Source organism: Oncorhynchus masou, chromosome 12 (genome assembly GCF_036934945.1).
Source record: "Oncorhynchus masou masou isolate Uvic2021 chromosome 12, UVic_Omas_1.1, whole genome shotgun sequence".
Taxonomy (NCBI): Eukaryota; Metazoa; Chordata; class Actinopteri; order Salmoniformes; family Salmonidae; genus Oncorhynchus; species Oncorhynchus masou.
The window spans coordinates 78,785,892-78,801,080 of NC_088223.1; the positions used below are offsets into that span (position 1 = coordinate 78,785,892).

A 15,189-nucleotide genomic window follows, 5' to 3' on the forward strand; every position below is an offset into this window, starting at 1 on the left:
TTTTTGTTTTCTCGTGATTTGTTTGGGTCTAATTGTGTTGCTGTCCTCCAGTTCCAGCTTGCTTAGGGGAATCTTCTGTAGGTTAATCTCTTTGTAGGTGATGGCTTTGTTATGGAAGTTTTGGGAATAACTTCCTTTTAGGTGGTTGTAGAATTGAATGGCTCAATTCTGGATATTTGATAATTAGTGGGTATCGTCCTAATTCTGCTCTGCATGCATGATTTGGTGTTTTACGTTGTACACAGAGGATCTTTGCAGAATTCTGCGTGCATGAGTCTCAGTTTGGTGTTTGTCCCATTTTGTGAATTATTGGTTGGTGAGTGGACCCCAGACCTCACAAACATAAAGGGCAATGGGTTGTATAACTGATTAATGTATTTTTAAACAGACAATTTGACATACAAATTAGGGTATGTTCTTTTTGATGGTGTAGAAGGCCCTTGTCCTTGTGTCTCTCTCTCTCTCGCTCTCGCTTTCTCTCTCTGTCCCCCCTTGTTGTAAATTCACCACTGTTTATCTCTTCAAATGCTATATTCTGTTGGTCAGACTGTGCTGTGCTCTGGTGTGTTCAGTGGAGGAGGCAATATGTTCAAGACGAGTTGTCTTATCTCACAAGCCCAGGTTCACCTGTCTTGTGAGCAGAGCAGCAGAGTTCTAGCCTCGCAAGCTGCCTGATCCCAAAAGCTTCCATGAATGTTTGCTGCACGGATATCATGATAGCGCAGCGGTAATCATTCTGGTATTTACGAGGCTGGCAGAGTTCACCTCAAATCCACTTCAATTAGTTTTATGGTTCGGGCTGAGTACAGGTCAAATGTGATGTTTCAAGTAGACCATTTTCTATTGTAACACAGGGATCCTCAACGTGTACTTGAATCAGTTTCGATGGGCAGTTGCAATACTTGAGGAGGCATGAAGTTTACCCCCAAACTGGATGTTCTTTCTAAATGCCACTCCTCCTCAAAATGTGACCTCATATGGAACGGAGAGTGAAATGAAAGAAGTAGCCAGAACTGGTGATTCACGACAAGCTTCTCTCTGAAAAACGTGTGCTTTGGATCCAACACAAGGGAAAAGGGTTAAGCATCTCTGGCCCTGTAGCCTGTCTACACCGAAAGGGATCAGGCCAGTTCCCAAAGACGTCCCTTTTCGAGTCCTACTGCTGCAGTGCTGTTGCTCTCTATGCACTTTATCACTTTCCCCCCTCTTCTCAGTATTGTTTTGAAAAAAATTCTTATAAAATGGCAGTGTCCACTTGCCAGGCCCCTTGGGCAAACTTGTTACCTCCGTCACACTTCACAAAAAGCTTAATTTAGCTTAGCAGGCACCACTGAGTGAGAGCACTTTTTGGCACTCCATTTGTTATTGTAAGAGTTTTAGAGACTCCACTGCAGTGAAGCGTTAAAGCGTTTACATGTGTCTCAGACCGGTGAGATAGGCATGTTTGAGGTGATGCAGGAATGGTGTTCAACCCTCTACATGTGGGTCTGGCAGAAAATGAACTTCCTTGTGTGCATCCCTCCGTAGAACTCTGGTGCTGTTTTCTTTCCTTTACCTGGTTCACTTGTGTCAGGTCAGTAGCATCAAAGTGGATGGGAAGTGTTCTCTGTCTTAGTAATAAGCGTATTTGGTGACATTGCTCATAGGAGAAACGTATAAGTGGATTCAGGAGGGAGGCAATGGGATGTGACAACCACAGAACTTTAATGTTACCTGCAGTGGCTCATCAGTGATGATGTTTTGCTTGACATGTAAAGCTTTCTTTAGGCTGTCATTGCTGCATTGCCAAGGCTATAGCATTTAGCTTTATTTAGCATTTAGGGACACTCTTGACCCAAACTGCTACAGACCTATATCTATCCTACCATGCCTTTCTAAGGTCTTCGAAAGCCAAGTCAACAAACAGATTACCGACCATTTCGAATCTCACCATACCTTCTCTGCTATGCAATCTGGTTTCAGAGCTGGTCATGGGTGCACCTCAGCCACACTCAAGGTCATAAACGATATCTTAACCGCCATCGATAAGAAACATTACTGTGCAGCCATGTTCATTGATCTGGCCAAGGCTTTCGACTCTGTCAATCACCACATCCTCATCGGCAGACTCGACAGCTTTGGTTTCTCAAATGACTGCCTCGTCTGGTTCACCAACTACTTCTCTGATAGAGTTCAGTGTGTCAAATCGGAGGGTCTGCTGTCCGGACCTCTGGCAGTCTCTATGGGGGTGCCACAGGGTTCAATTCTTGGATCGACTCTATTCTCTGTATACATCAATGAGGTCGCTCTTGCTGCTGGTGAGTCTCTGATCCACCTCTACGCAGACAACACCATTCTGTATACTTCTGGCCCTTCTTTGGACACTGTGTTAACAACCCTCCAGGCAAGCTTCAATGCCATACAACTCTCCTTCCGTGGCCTCCAATTGCTCTTAAATACAAGTAAAACTAAATGCATGCTCTTCAACCGATCGCTACCCGCACCTACCCGCCTGTCCAACATCACTACTCTGGACGGCTCTGATTTAGAATACGTGGACAACTACAAATACTTAGGTGTCTGGTTAGACTGTAAACTCTCCTTCCAGACCCATATCAAATATCTCCAATCCAAAGTTAAATCTAGAATTGGCTTCCTATTTCGCAACAAAGCATCCTTCACTCATGCTGCCAAACATACCCTTGTAAAACTGACCATCCTACCAATCCTTGACTTTGGTGATGTCATTTACAAAATAGCCTCCAATACCCTACTCAACAAATTGGATGCAGTCTATCACAGTGCAATCCGTTTTGTCACCAAAGCCCCATATACTACCCACCATTGCGACCTGTACGCTCTCGTTGGCTGGCCCTCGCTTCATACTAGTCGCCAAACCCACTGGCTCCATGTCATCTACAAGACCCTGCTAGGTAAAGTCCCCCCTTATCTCAGCTCGCTGGTCACCATAGCATCTCCCACCTGTAGCACGCGCTCCAGCAGGTATATCTCTCTCGTCACCCCCAAAACCAATTCTTTCTTTGGCCGCCTCTCCTTCCAGTTCTCTGCTGCCAATGACTGGAACGAACTACAAAAAGCACTGAAACTGGAAACACTTATCTCCCTCACTAGCTTTAAGCACCAACTGTCAGAGCAGCTCACAGATTACTGCACCTGTACATAGACCACCTATATTTTAGCCCAAACAACTACCTCTTTCCCTACTGTATTTAATTTATTTATTTTGCTCCTTTGCACCCCATTATATGTATTTCTACTTTGCACATTCTTCCATTGCAAATCTACCATTCCAGTGTTTTACTTGCTATATTGTATTTACTTTGCCACCATGGCCTTTTTTTGCCTTTACCTCCCTTATCTCACCTCATTTGCTCACATCGTATATACAGTGCCTTGCGAAAGTATTCGGCCCCCTTGAACTTTGCGACCTTTTACCACATTTCAGGCTTCAAACATAAAGATATAAAACTGTATTTTTTTTGTGAAGAATCAACAACAAGTGGGACACAATCATGAAGTGGAACGACATTTATTGGATATTTCAAACTTTTTTAACAAATCAAAAACTGAAAAATTGGGAGTGCAAAATTATTCAGCCCCCTTAAGTTAATACTTTGAAGCGCCACCTTTTGCTGCGATTACAGCTGTAAGTCGCTTGAGGTATGTCTCTATCAGTTTTGCACATCGAGAGACTGAAATTTTTCCCATTCCTCCTTGCAAAACAGCTCGAGCTCAGTGAGGTTGGATGGAGAGCATTTGTGAACAGCAGTTTTCAGTTCTTTCCACAGATTCTCGATTGGATTCAGGTCTGGACTTTGACTTGGCCATTCTAACACCTGTATATGTTTATTTTTGAACCATTCCATTGTAGATTTTGCTTTATGTTTTGGATCATTGTCTTGTTGGAAGACAAATCTCCGTCCCAGTCTCAGGTCTTTTGCAGACTCCATCAGGTTTTCTTCCCGAATGGTCCTGTATTTGGCTCCATCCATCTTCCCATCAATTGTAACCATCTTCCCTGTCCCTGCTGAAGAAAAGCAGGCCCAAACCATGATGCTGCCACCACCATGTTTGACAGTGGGGATGGTGTGGTCAGGGTGATGAGCTGTGTTGCTTTTACGCCAAACATAACGTTTTGCATTGTTGACAAAAGGTTCAATTTTGGTTTCATCTGACCAGAGCACCTTCTTCCACATGTTTGGTGTGTCTCCCAGGTGGCTTGTGGCAAACTTTAAACGACACTTCTTATGGATATCTTTAAGAAATGGCTTTCTTCTTGCCACTCTTCCATAAAGGACAGATTTGTGCAATATACGACTGATTGTTGTCCTATGGACAGAGTCTCCCACCTCAGCTGTAGATCTCTGCAGTTCATCCAGAGTGATCATGGGCCTCTTGGCTGCATCTCTGATCAGTCTTCTCCTTGTATGAGCTGAAAGTTTAGAGGGACGGCCAGGTCTTGGTAGATTTGCAGTGGTCTGATACTCCTTCCATTTCAATATTATCGCTTGCACAGTGCGGAGACTCGATTACACACAGGTGGGTTGTATTTATCATCATTCGTCATTTAGGTCAACATTGGATCATTCAGAGATCCTCACTGAACTTCTGGAGAGAGTTTGCTGCACTGAAAGTAAAGGGGTTGAATAGTTTTTCCCGCCCAATTTTTCAGTTTTTGATTTGTTAAAAAAGTTTGAAATATCCAATAAATGTCGTTCCACTTCATGATTGTGTCCCACTTGTTGTTGATTCTTCACAAAAAATACAGTTTTATATCTTTATGTTTGAAGCCTGAAATGTGGCAAAAAGGTCGCAAAGTTCAAGGGTGCCGAATACTTTCGCAAGGCACTGTAGACTTGTTTATACTGTATTATTGACTGTATGTTTGTTTTGCTCCATGTGTAACTCTGTGTCGTTGTATGTGTCGAACTGCTTTGCTTTATCTTGGCCAGGTCGCAATTGTAAATGAGAACTTGTTCTCAACTTGCCTACCTGGTTAAATAAAGGTGAAATAAATAAAGAAAATAAAAAAATATATAATTTACCCCATTTTCTTTAGAATTTCATGTAATAAATTGAGAGGATCATTCAATTATTTCAAGATAACCATATTACCATAGTAATTTTTAATGTTACATTTCTTTCTGTTCGAAGACAATCTAAAAACAATTTCCCACCACCTTTCAGCATTTAGCAATGCTAAATGCTTGTCCATTTCTGAGTGGTCTCTTGCTATATGATGTGAGCTTGGCTTGTAGACAAAAAGTAGACAATAAATGGAGTATTGATAAAGATGATTTAATTTAAGGAATTCATTTTATAACATGGTCAAAATGAACTCTGAATAAATTAAAACCTACTTGCGGCAGGACTTAACTCTCTGTTAAAGCTAACAGCTAATTGTTAAAGGCTAGCAGTCAATTTCACTACACTTGAATCTTTGTGTTTCCCATTGATCTGCCTTGTAAGCTAACAAGCACGTTGTTCCCCGCAGGCTTTCAACATACCCATTAGGTCTCTTCTTCTCCATTCTGAATGAGTCTGCATTTAAGTATCTAAATATCAGCTAAATCCCTTTCTTACCCAAAGCTAGCTGCACTAGCTGCTTAGCCACCACCCAGTGAGACTGATGTCTGTCCTCACCCAGACAGTATATCCTCTGGCCTGCCTCCTAATCTCCCCAGGGCACATCAGAGGATAACCAGTTTAATAACTCCTCCTGTTCCGAGACAGTATAGTAGTGAATCCCATGTCTCTCTATTTGGCAGGGGTTCAATATGACTGGGTTGATGTCCGATTTTTTAAATTGAATGATGTTAATTTACTTTAACAACTGTGCTATTTGGTTGAATAAAATAATTACCATTTCAATTATTAAGAAGTGTTTTTCTTAAATCCAAGGTGGTAGCAGTGGAAAGGTGTATCACAGTGTTTTTGGTAAATGTTATATATTAGGGATTTTGTCCATGATTTGTCCATGACTGAGCTATGTTTTTTTCTGTGTCGAAAGAGATTTCCAAGTACGAGCTCTGCAGCCTAGGTACTAACACAGGATTCTCCAAATCCTGCCCCCTCCTGCCTGCTTTGAAAGATACCCACTCCCACTCATCCCCCTCCTCTTTTCCTCTCCAATCTCCCCTCTCATCCCCCCTTCTCCCACATTCAGGAAATGGGAGGCCTGCCAGAAGCGCTCTCTGTTTCCGGGAATCTGTCCCACAATGCCGCAATGTAGTAAGCTGGCTTTGACGTGAGCGCCATTGTTCAAAGTGCAGGCCCCATTGTCTGAGGGAAGGAACAGCAACAAAACCAAAAACCACCCGCGGAAGAAGGGAGGAGGTGGAGATAGAGGGGCCTGTGCTATTTATATGAAGAACTCAGCCACCTCCTATCTCTCAGACTTAGGCATCTGGATAGGGATCTGCATGTTGATATGCCAACCAGTGGAACAACATGGACCAAGAAAGTGTCTGAGGACATGGGGCTTATGTTGGCATCGCCACACCACCGCCCTTTTGATTATGAAATTAATTCAAGTGGGTCTGGTGTTCCATCATTTCTGGTCCCTTCGAGTAATGGTGGTGGTTGTGATCCTGTGATGTGTAAGCAGATGATGAAAGATGTACCTATGATAGTGCAGTCTACTGGTTAGCAGCATGTCATGAGACAGACGGCAAGGTGGGATTAGAGGTGGGGGGGGGTTAAAAGCTGGCTGTCTCTGACTGATGATGTCACTCAGTACACAGAAACATGCAAATGACAAGGAAGACCAGGGCATGTTTTCATTAAGCGCCTCAGAGTAGGAGTGCTGATCTAGGATCAGTTTTGTCTTTTAGATCATAATGAATAAGGTTATCCCGGAACTGTTGATTTATATACTTATCTTTTAATAAAATGTATGTTTCTAGTGTCATTTTCTTGACGTAGCATGCAATGACAATACAAACATGGTAGCAAATGGAGAATATAAGGTTGAACATGGAGCTGGTTTCAGATACCCAGATTAAGGATATTCTTGGACCAAAAAGCACTTTCAATTGATTCTCTCCAATGTGTTTTAATCTAGGTATAGGCCTGGGAAACCAGACTATTTCTGCTCGAACAATAAACTTTTTGCTTGAATTAACACTTCTGGAGTATAATGAATACTCAGGGAGAAAAGGGTGTATATTCACTCTTAGAGCGGGAAGTGTTTATCGCAGAAGGCAGGAATCGTGGTCACAGGCAGGCAAACAGGCAGGTGAATCAAAACTAGGACTGAAGGCTATAACTGGTTCTCACAAACGAGCTAGGAAAAGGCTTAGTAGAGTCAAAACAAACAATATCTCACAAAGGTACAAACAGAATAAACTGAACAAAATAAGGAGCTGATGAGACCAGGTGAGTAACTAACACAGGTGAAATCAATTAACAAAAATGAAAGACCGAGCTACGTTCAAGAACACAATGAAACAGAACACAAAGATTGACTATGAAGATAAATACAGAACCTTACATAGAGCTACAAAACATTTTATCTCACAGGGGTCCAATTCCATATAGTTTGTGAAATTTAACCTGTGTTGAAAAAATTATTCTGAATGTCAAAGTGGAATTAGGTTTTTAGAAATGTTTAAAAATTAACAAACTAAAATGTATTGAATCAATAAGAATTCAACCCCTTTGTTATGGCAAGCCTGAATAAGTTCAGAAGTAAAAATGTGCTTAACATGACACATAATAAGTTGTATGGACTCACTATGTGTACAATAATAGTGTTTAACATGATTCTTGAATGACTACCTCGTCTCTGTTCCCCACACATACAATTAACTGTAAGGTCCCCCAGTCGAGCAGTGAATTTCAAACACAGATCAACCACAAAGGCCAGGGAGGTTTTCCAATGACTTGAAAATAAGTTATTAATTACACTTTGGATGGTGCACTGTGTCAATACACCTACAGTAGTCACTATAAAGATGCAGATGTCCTTCCTAACTCAGTTGCCAGAGAGGAAGGAAACCGCTCAGGGATTTCTCCATGAGGCCAATGGTAACTTTAAAACAGTTACAGAGTTTAATGGGTGTGATAGGAAAAATGATGGGTCAACAACATTGTAGTTACTCCACAATACTAACTTAAATGACAAGAGTGAAAAGACAATAATAAATTCCAAAACATGCATCCTGCTTGCAATAAGTAACTAAAGTAAAATGTAATTTATTTAATGAATGCTAAGCATTATGTTTGGGGCAAATTCAACACAACACATCACTGAGTACCAGTCTTCATTTTTTCAAGCATGGTGGCGGCTGAATCATGTTATGGGTATGCTTGTCATCTCCGAGGACTAGGGAGTTTTTTTTAGGATTAAAAGAAATGGAATAGAACTAAGCACAGGTAAAAATCCTAGAGGAAAACCTGCTAACCAACACTATGAGACAAATTCACCTTTCAGCAGGACAATAATCTAAGACACATGGCCAAATCTACACTGGAGTTGCTTACCAAGATGACATTGAATGTTCTTGAGTGGCCTAGTTACAGTTTTGACTTAAATCGTCTTGAAAATCTATGGAAAGAAAATGGCTGTCTGATAGTGATTCTAACATGTATTGACTCAGGGGTGTGATGGGTAAGAAAAAAAGTATATTTAATCCATTTGGAGTTCAGGCTGTAACACAACAAAATGTGGAATAAGTTAAGGGGTATGAAGGCACTGTACACTTAGAACAGGGTGTTACCAATGACAAATAGTATAATAGTATTCTAATCCTTTCTCGTCTTTGTTTTCACAGGTTTTCCAAAAAAGCAACCAGGTCAGTTTTTTCCTTGCTTCGCAAATCTTTGTCTACATTGTCAATCACAAAGGACTACAATCATGACCTCCAGACGAACCAAAAACTTGAATGTCTTACCACAAAATAAATGATATGCCCCTAAGAGTTGGGTCACCTAGAATGTGTCCTAAATGGAACTCTATTCACTATTTAGTGTACTATATTTGACCTGGCCCTGGTTAAAAGTATTGTATTAAATAAGGAATAGGGTTCCATTTCAGATGCTGCCCTGTATTTGAGTTGATTTAGCCTGATATTATGAGGCTTTTGGACGCCATACCGTGCCCGACACCCTGATAAGCATGTTAAGATGACTCACGTATCTAGAATCTGATGGTGCAGTCTTCCTACTAAGCCGCAGGGATTTGGCTCTCTATTTCGTCTGGTAAAGTCCCAGGTGTCTAATATACAGTATGTCTGAGAGAGTATTGTAACAGATAATATTAAAAGTATAATATAATGGGGTCGTTCCACGAATAGAGTGACATTTTAAGTATACATTTTTCACCAATATTGAAATTTAAAAGCCTGGTTAAAAACCGGCACTGTGTTTGTGTGTTCCCAGGACCCCTAGCATTCTCAGCAAGGACCACCCCCCAGACAAGAAACCCAAGAGTGACAAAAACACAGTCCCACCTGCGCATGAGTTTGACCCTACAGGTAAGTGTGCACGCACAAGCATACACACACACACACACAAACAACATAGGTCCTGCACACACAAACAAACAGAAAACAGGACTTGCGCACACTTGCAACATACACTCATTGAACAAACTGCGCAAGCACAAAATATAATACACACCTCAATCCATTTCAATGTCTAATCTAATTTTCCACATGGTTGGTGCAGTGTATTACTGTCGGTCAGTTACTGGTGAGAACTGTAATAACCATTTGACACAATATTAGCTACTAAACAAATAAACAAAATTAAATGGGAATAATAATTAACAGCTCCTTAAGTAGTGTAGCCTAGTGGTTAGAGCATTGGACTAGTAACCGAAAGGTTGCAAGTTCAACTCCCCGAGCTGACAAGGTACAAAATCTGTCGTTCTGCCCCTGAACAGGCAGTTAACCCACTGTTCATAGGCCGTCATTGAAAATAAGAATTTGTTCTTAACTGACTTGCCTAGTAAAATAAAGGTAAAAAAAAAAAAAAAAAGTGGAGTGGAAAGAGTTTCTGTTATTGGCGAATCCTAACTTCATAGCGACCATTAATTCACATTGGGGTTGTTTCAAAATGAAAATAAACTCTTTCACTGTTACTGTATTGTCTGATATAAGCTCAAGCCAATCACTGTTATTAGACCCTTTCAGACTGTAAATGTGTCATTGATCCTGTTGTAGGTAGCACTCCGCTTCACTCACTCACACACATTAGATAATTGAATGTAAATTATGCAGCGTGTCGATGTGATAAATGCTGCGGTGACATGCTATAGCCTAGGAGGGAGCTACTAGACACCAAACGGAAGACAACAAACCGAAGCAGGATGGGACTACCTGGACGTGTCCAATAGGAAACGTTCGTTTTTGTTTTCCGTTGCAAAACGTTTTGCTACGCTGTGCACTAATGTATACGACCCTGGGAACGGAAAATGTTTTGTAACAAAAACAATAGTTTCTTATTGGCCAAGTTCACGTACTCCCTCTCTCTCTTTTTTCATTTGATACCAAATGAATAAGGACCCTGTTATTAAAGGTCCACTCTGGTGACTAGGGGTTAATGTTTGGTCTGGGGTGGGGGGGTCAAATGGGAGCACCGTGGCTCCCCAGCTGACAACCAGATTAACAGCCAGCACCAGGCTGATGCTTATCTTCTGTTAGGCTGGGGAAACAGGAGTGGCAGCAGGATGAAACACAAACACACACACATGTACATACACACATTCAAACACACACAGTCACAATAATACTTTCACACTCGCACACACATCATGGCTGCTGGAGTCTGAGGATGAGGATGGGGCGGCAGAGGATGGGGCGGCAGGGTGGCCTAGTGGTTAGAGTGTTGGACTAGTAATCGGAAGGTTGCAAGTTCAAACCCCCTGACAAGGTACAAATCTGTCGTTCTGCCCCTGAACAGGCAGTTAACCCACTGTTCCCAGGCCGTCATTGAAAATAAGAATTTGTTCTTAACTGACTTGCCTGGTTAAATAAAGGTAAAATAAATAAATAAAAATGAAACACACACACACTGGTTAATAGTGCGCTTTGAGCCCTAGTCATGTGATGAGGTAGTCTACTCTTCAGACAGGCACAGCACCAAAATCCCTCCCATTTTAGCCACGTACTGTAGGGTGCTAGCGGTCTAGTCTGTGTTTTATGAATGTGCAATGAGCATACACAGATACGGTCATCCTTCCTAACTCAGTTGCCGGAGAGGAAGAAACCGCTCAGGGATTTCACCATGAGGCCAATGGTGACTTTAAAACAGTTACAGATTTTAAGGGCTGTAATAGGAGAAAACTGAGGATGGATCATCAACATTGTAGTTACTCCACAATACTAATTTAATTGACAGAGAGAAAAGAAGGAAGCCTTTACAGAATGCAAATATTTAAAAACCTGTGTTAATTTTCTGTAATGCCTCTTACTGTAACGTCATTCAGAGGTGGAAGAAGGATCGGACCAAAGCGCAGCGTGGTAAATGTTCATGATGTAGTATTTAATGAAACGAACTGAACACTGAAATACAAAACAATAAAGTGAACGAACGAACGAACGAACGAAAACCGAAACAGTACCGTGTGGCCAAAACACTCACACGGAAACAAACACCCACAAACCAAAAGTGAAACCCAGGCTACCTGAGTATGATTCTCAATAGGAGACAACTAACGACACCTGCCTCTGATTGAGAACCATACTCGGCCAAAAACAGAAACCAAACATAGAAAAACAAACATAGACACCCCAACTCACGCCCTGACCATACTAAAACAAAGAATAAAATAACAGAACTATGGTCAGAACGTGACACTTACCAGATGTTGGGCATTATTAGTGGATTTGCACTGCATTGTGCATGGTTAACTTGTAACAAAAAGGACATTTTCGTAGACTGACTTGAAAGCCAGATCAGTGACAATTGCAAAAAAGCAGGTTAAACTATTTTGATAAAATAATGAAATGATGAGTGGGTCTTATGTTTGTGGAAGACTTATATTTAGCTTAGGTATAATTTTACAAGCTTTGAATTCATTATATTATTCCTGACTGTTTGAAATGCAGTGAATTGATCTTTAATTGCGCAACAATGGTTATTTAACCTTTTTCGTTTTTTATCAATATATTTATCGTGAATTGGCCACAAGTTAGATTTTTAGGCCATATCGCCCAGCTCTAGTTGTAGGCCTGATAAACAACAGTGACGAGTCAGCCTATAGAAAGGAGGTACAGTGCGTTTGGAAAGTATTCAGACCCCTCGACTTTTTCCACATTTTGTTCAGTTTCAGCCTTATTATAAAATTGATTATTCTCATCAATCTACACAAAGTACTTCATAATGACAAAGCGAAAACTGTTTTTTAGATATTTTTGCAAATGTATAAAAAATGTTAAACAGACACCTTATTTACATACGTTTTCAGGCCCTTTGCTATGAGACTCAAAATTGAGCTCAGGTGCGTCCTGTTTCCATTGATCATCCTTGAGATGTTTCTACAACTTGATTGGAGTCCACCTGTGGTAAATTCAATTGATTGGACATGATTTGGAAAGGCACACACCTGTCTATGTAAGGTCCCACAGTTGACAGTGCATGTCAGAGCAAAAACCAAGCCGTGAGGTTGATGGCAGGATTGTGTCGAGGCACCAGCCTGGGGAAGGGTACCAAAAAATGTCTGCAGCATTGAAGGTCCCCAAAAAGGTCCCCACAGTGGCCTCCCTCATTCTTAAATGGAAGAAGTTTGGAACCACCAAAACTCTCCCTAGAGCTGGCTGCCCGGCCAAAGTTAGCAATCGGGTGAGAAGGGCCTTGGTCAGAGAGGTGATCAAGAACCTTATGGTCACTCTGACAGAGCTCCAGAGTTCCTTTGTGAAAATGGGAGGACCTTCCAGAAGGACAACCATCTCTGCAGCCCTCCTCCAATCAAGCCTTTATGGTAAAGTGGCCAGACGGAAGCCACTCCTCAGTAACAGGCACATTACAGTCCGCTTGGAGTTTACCAAAAGGCACCTAAAGCGCTCTCAGACCATGATAAACAAGATCCTCTGGTCTGATGAAACCAAGATTGAACTATTTGGCCTGAATGCCAAGCATCACATCTGGAGGAAACCTAACACCATTCCTACAGTGAAGCATGGTGGTGGCAGCATCATGCTGTGGGGATGTTTTTCAGCAGCTGTAACTGGGAGACTAGTCAAGATCGAGGGAAAGATGAATGGAGCAAAGTACAGAGAGATCCTTGATGAAAACCTGTTCCAGAGCGGTCAGGACCTCAGACTGGGACAAAGGTTCACCTTCCAACAGGACAATGACTCTAAGCACACAGCCAAGACAACGTAGAAGTGGCTTCAGGACACGTCTCTGAATGTCCTTGAGGGGCCCAGCCATAGCCCGGACTTGAACCAGATCAAAAAGCTGTGCAGCGACACTCCTCATCCAACCTGACTGAGCTAAGAAGTCCCGATGCTGTAATTGCTAAGAAGACCCGAGGCTGTAATTGCTGCCAAAGGCACTTCAACAAAGTACTGAGAAAGGGGTCGGAATACTTTTTGGTTACTACATGATTCCATATGTGTTATTTCATAGTGTTGATGTCTTCACTATTATTCTACTATGTAGAAAATAGTAAAAATAAAGAAAAATGCTTCAATGAGTAGGTGTGTCCAAACTTTTGACTGGTATTGTACAATCATTCAATAAAACAATTACTAATTGCAACAGAATTCAGACTGACTGCTCACACACTGTAAGGTAAGGTGTATAGTCACACTGGTACAGAAGAATCATTATTTTTTTTGCCATGTTTTTTTCTCCTCCCAATGTTTTAGATTTTCTTGTCTTTTGCTCTGTTTTCTCCTCTGTGTGTCCTGGTTGTGTTTTTACGTTACCATGTGAACTGTGTCGTGCTGTACTAGACGTGCCTGTGCAGCTGTCTGGCTGTGTAGTAGCCGAGGGAAGCCCCTCCGAACCCTGTGGTAAGATGGTCTTAATGGCTGTGTCTCAAAAGTCTCTAAGTGTTCTCTTTTTCTTGTCTCCTCTCCTTCATTTGATCTGAGGGAACAGGACAGTGGACAGGTGAAAACCCGATTCACCAGCATTAGGCTTTTTTTTCACCATAATAGCACCTATCCCACCTGTTAAGTTCAGTGCAAACAAAGGGAGTCAAGTGGAAGTTGCCGTTTTAGACTATTGAGATGCACCCCGTTCGTGTGTGGGGGCTGTTTTGTTTTGCGATGTCCCCAGTTCTTCTGCCATGTGACCCCCTGTTGTTCACTAACATACTAACACGAGTCCTACACCCCTTCGTTCTCCTTTTATTTAATCTTTATTGAACAATTGCCTCTCATTGCCCTGGCAGTGAACTTTCCCACAGTGTTGAGAAACATCGTCTGGATGTCTGGCCAGAGCAGCGAGAAGAAAGATGTTTGGGTTGATGACGGAATCCTACCAGGAGATGTTGAGGGGAGAGTTCAGCCGAATTACCTATTTATTAACATTTTCAAGGTTGGAAAGACTGAAATCCATGCTTTGGTGTTGTGAAGCTAGCTACTGCCCCCAACTGTTAATGTTATAATTTTCTAACCAAAAAAAACAATGTAAATCAATGTCCCCCGGTTAGCATGCTTTCATTTTCATTCCCAGATCATTTTTTTAAAGGGATTGTGTAGCCCAATAACTTTGAAGTGACTTTGATGTGATTTTGGCATGACATTGAATTTACTTAGGTTTTGGCTATAAAATTGCCAAAACAGCAGGATTGTTTTCTGCATTGAAATAGGGCTTAGGTGAGGGGTTTGGCTGGGGTGTGGCAGTGGGCCTGGGCCATTAGCAAGGTCATCGACCCCTTTTTTTGGAGGCCCTCCTCTTGCTCGCAGAGACAAAATGTTGCTGTTTTAAAGCGAATTTCCTGCAATTCTACAGATTTTGCTATGGCTTACGCTGTGTTCTTATGCCATCTGAGTGACTTAAAGTCAATGGGGGCCCCATGTCATGACAAAAATACTCCTGAATGCATCATTTTCTACAATTGTAGATTCTCCCTGACTGTTTTGCTTTTATTTTGGTGATTGTTAGTTAAAAAAAATATATATATCTTATTTAAAAATATATGGGTCCAATATGTTTTCTACATACGTGATTTTAAGTTTACACTGAAAACGCTTTTCCATCCCAAAACTATTTCCCCAAAAAAGGCGGCCC

General features: G+C 41.5%; 1 protein-coding gene across 1 annotated transcript in view; it reads left to right on the forward strand.

Annotated features, from left to right (window-relative positions):
• Positions 1-15,189, forward strand: part of arhgef12b (Rho guanine nucleotide exchange factor (GEF) 12b) — a 106,383-nt gene that overhangs the window by 37,649 nt on the left and 53,545 nt on the right. The window contains 3 exon segments of the mRNA XM_064982098.1: positions 8,775-8,795; positions 9,382-9,476; positions 13,905-13,964. Of these exon segments, the coding sequence (XP_064838170.1) occupies positions 8,775-8,795; positions 9,382-9,476; positions 13,905-13,964 (176 nt within the window).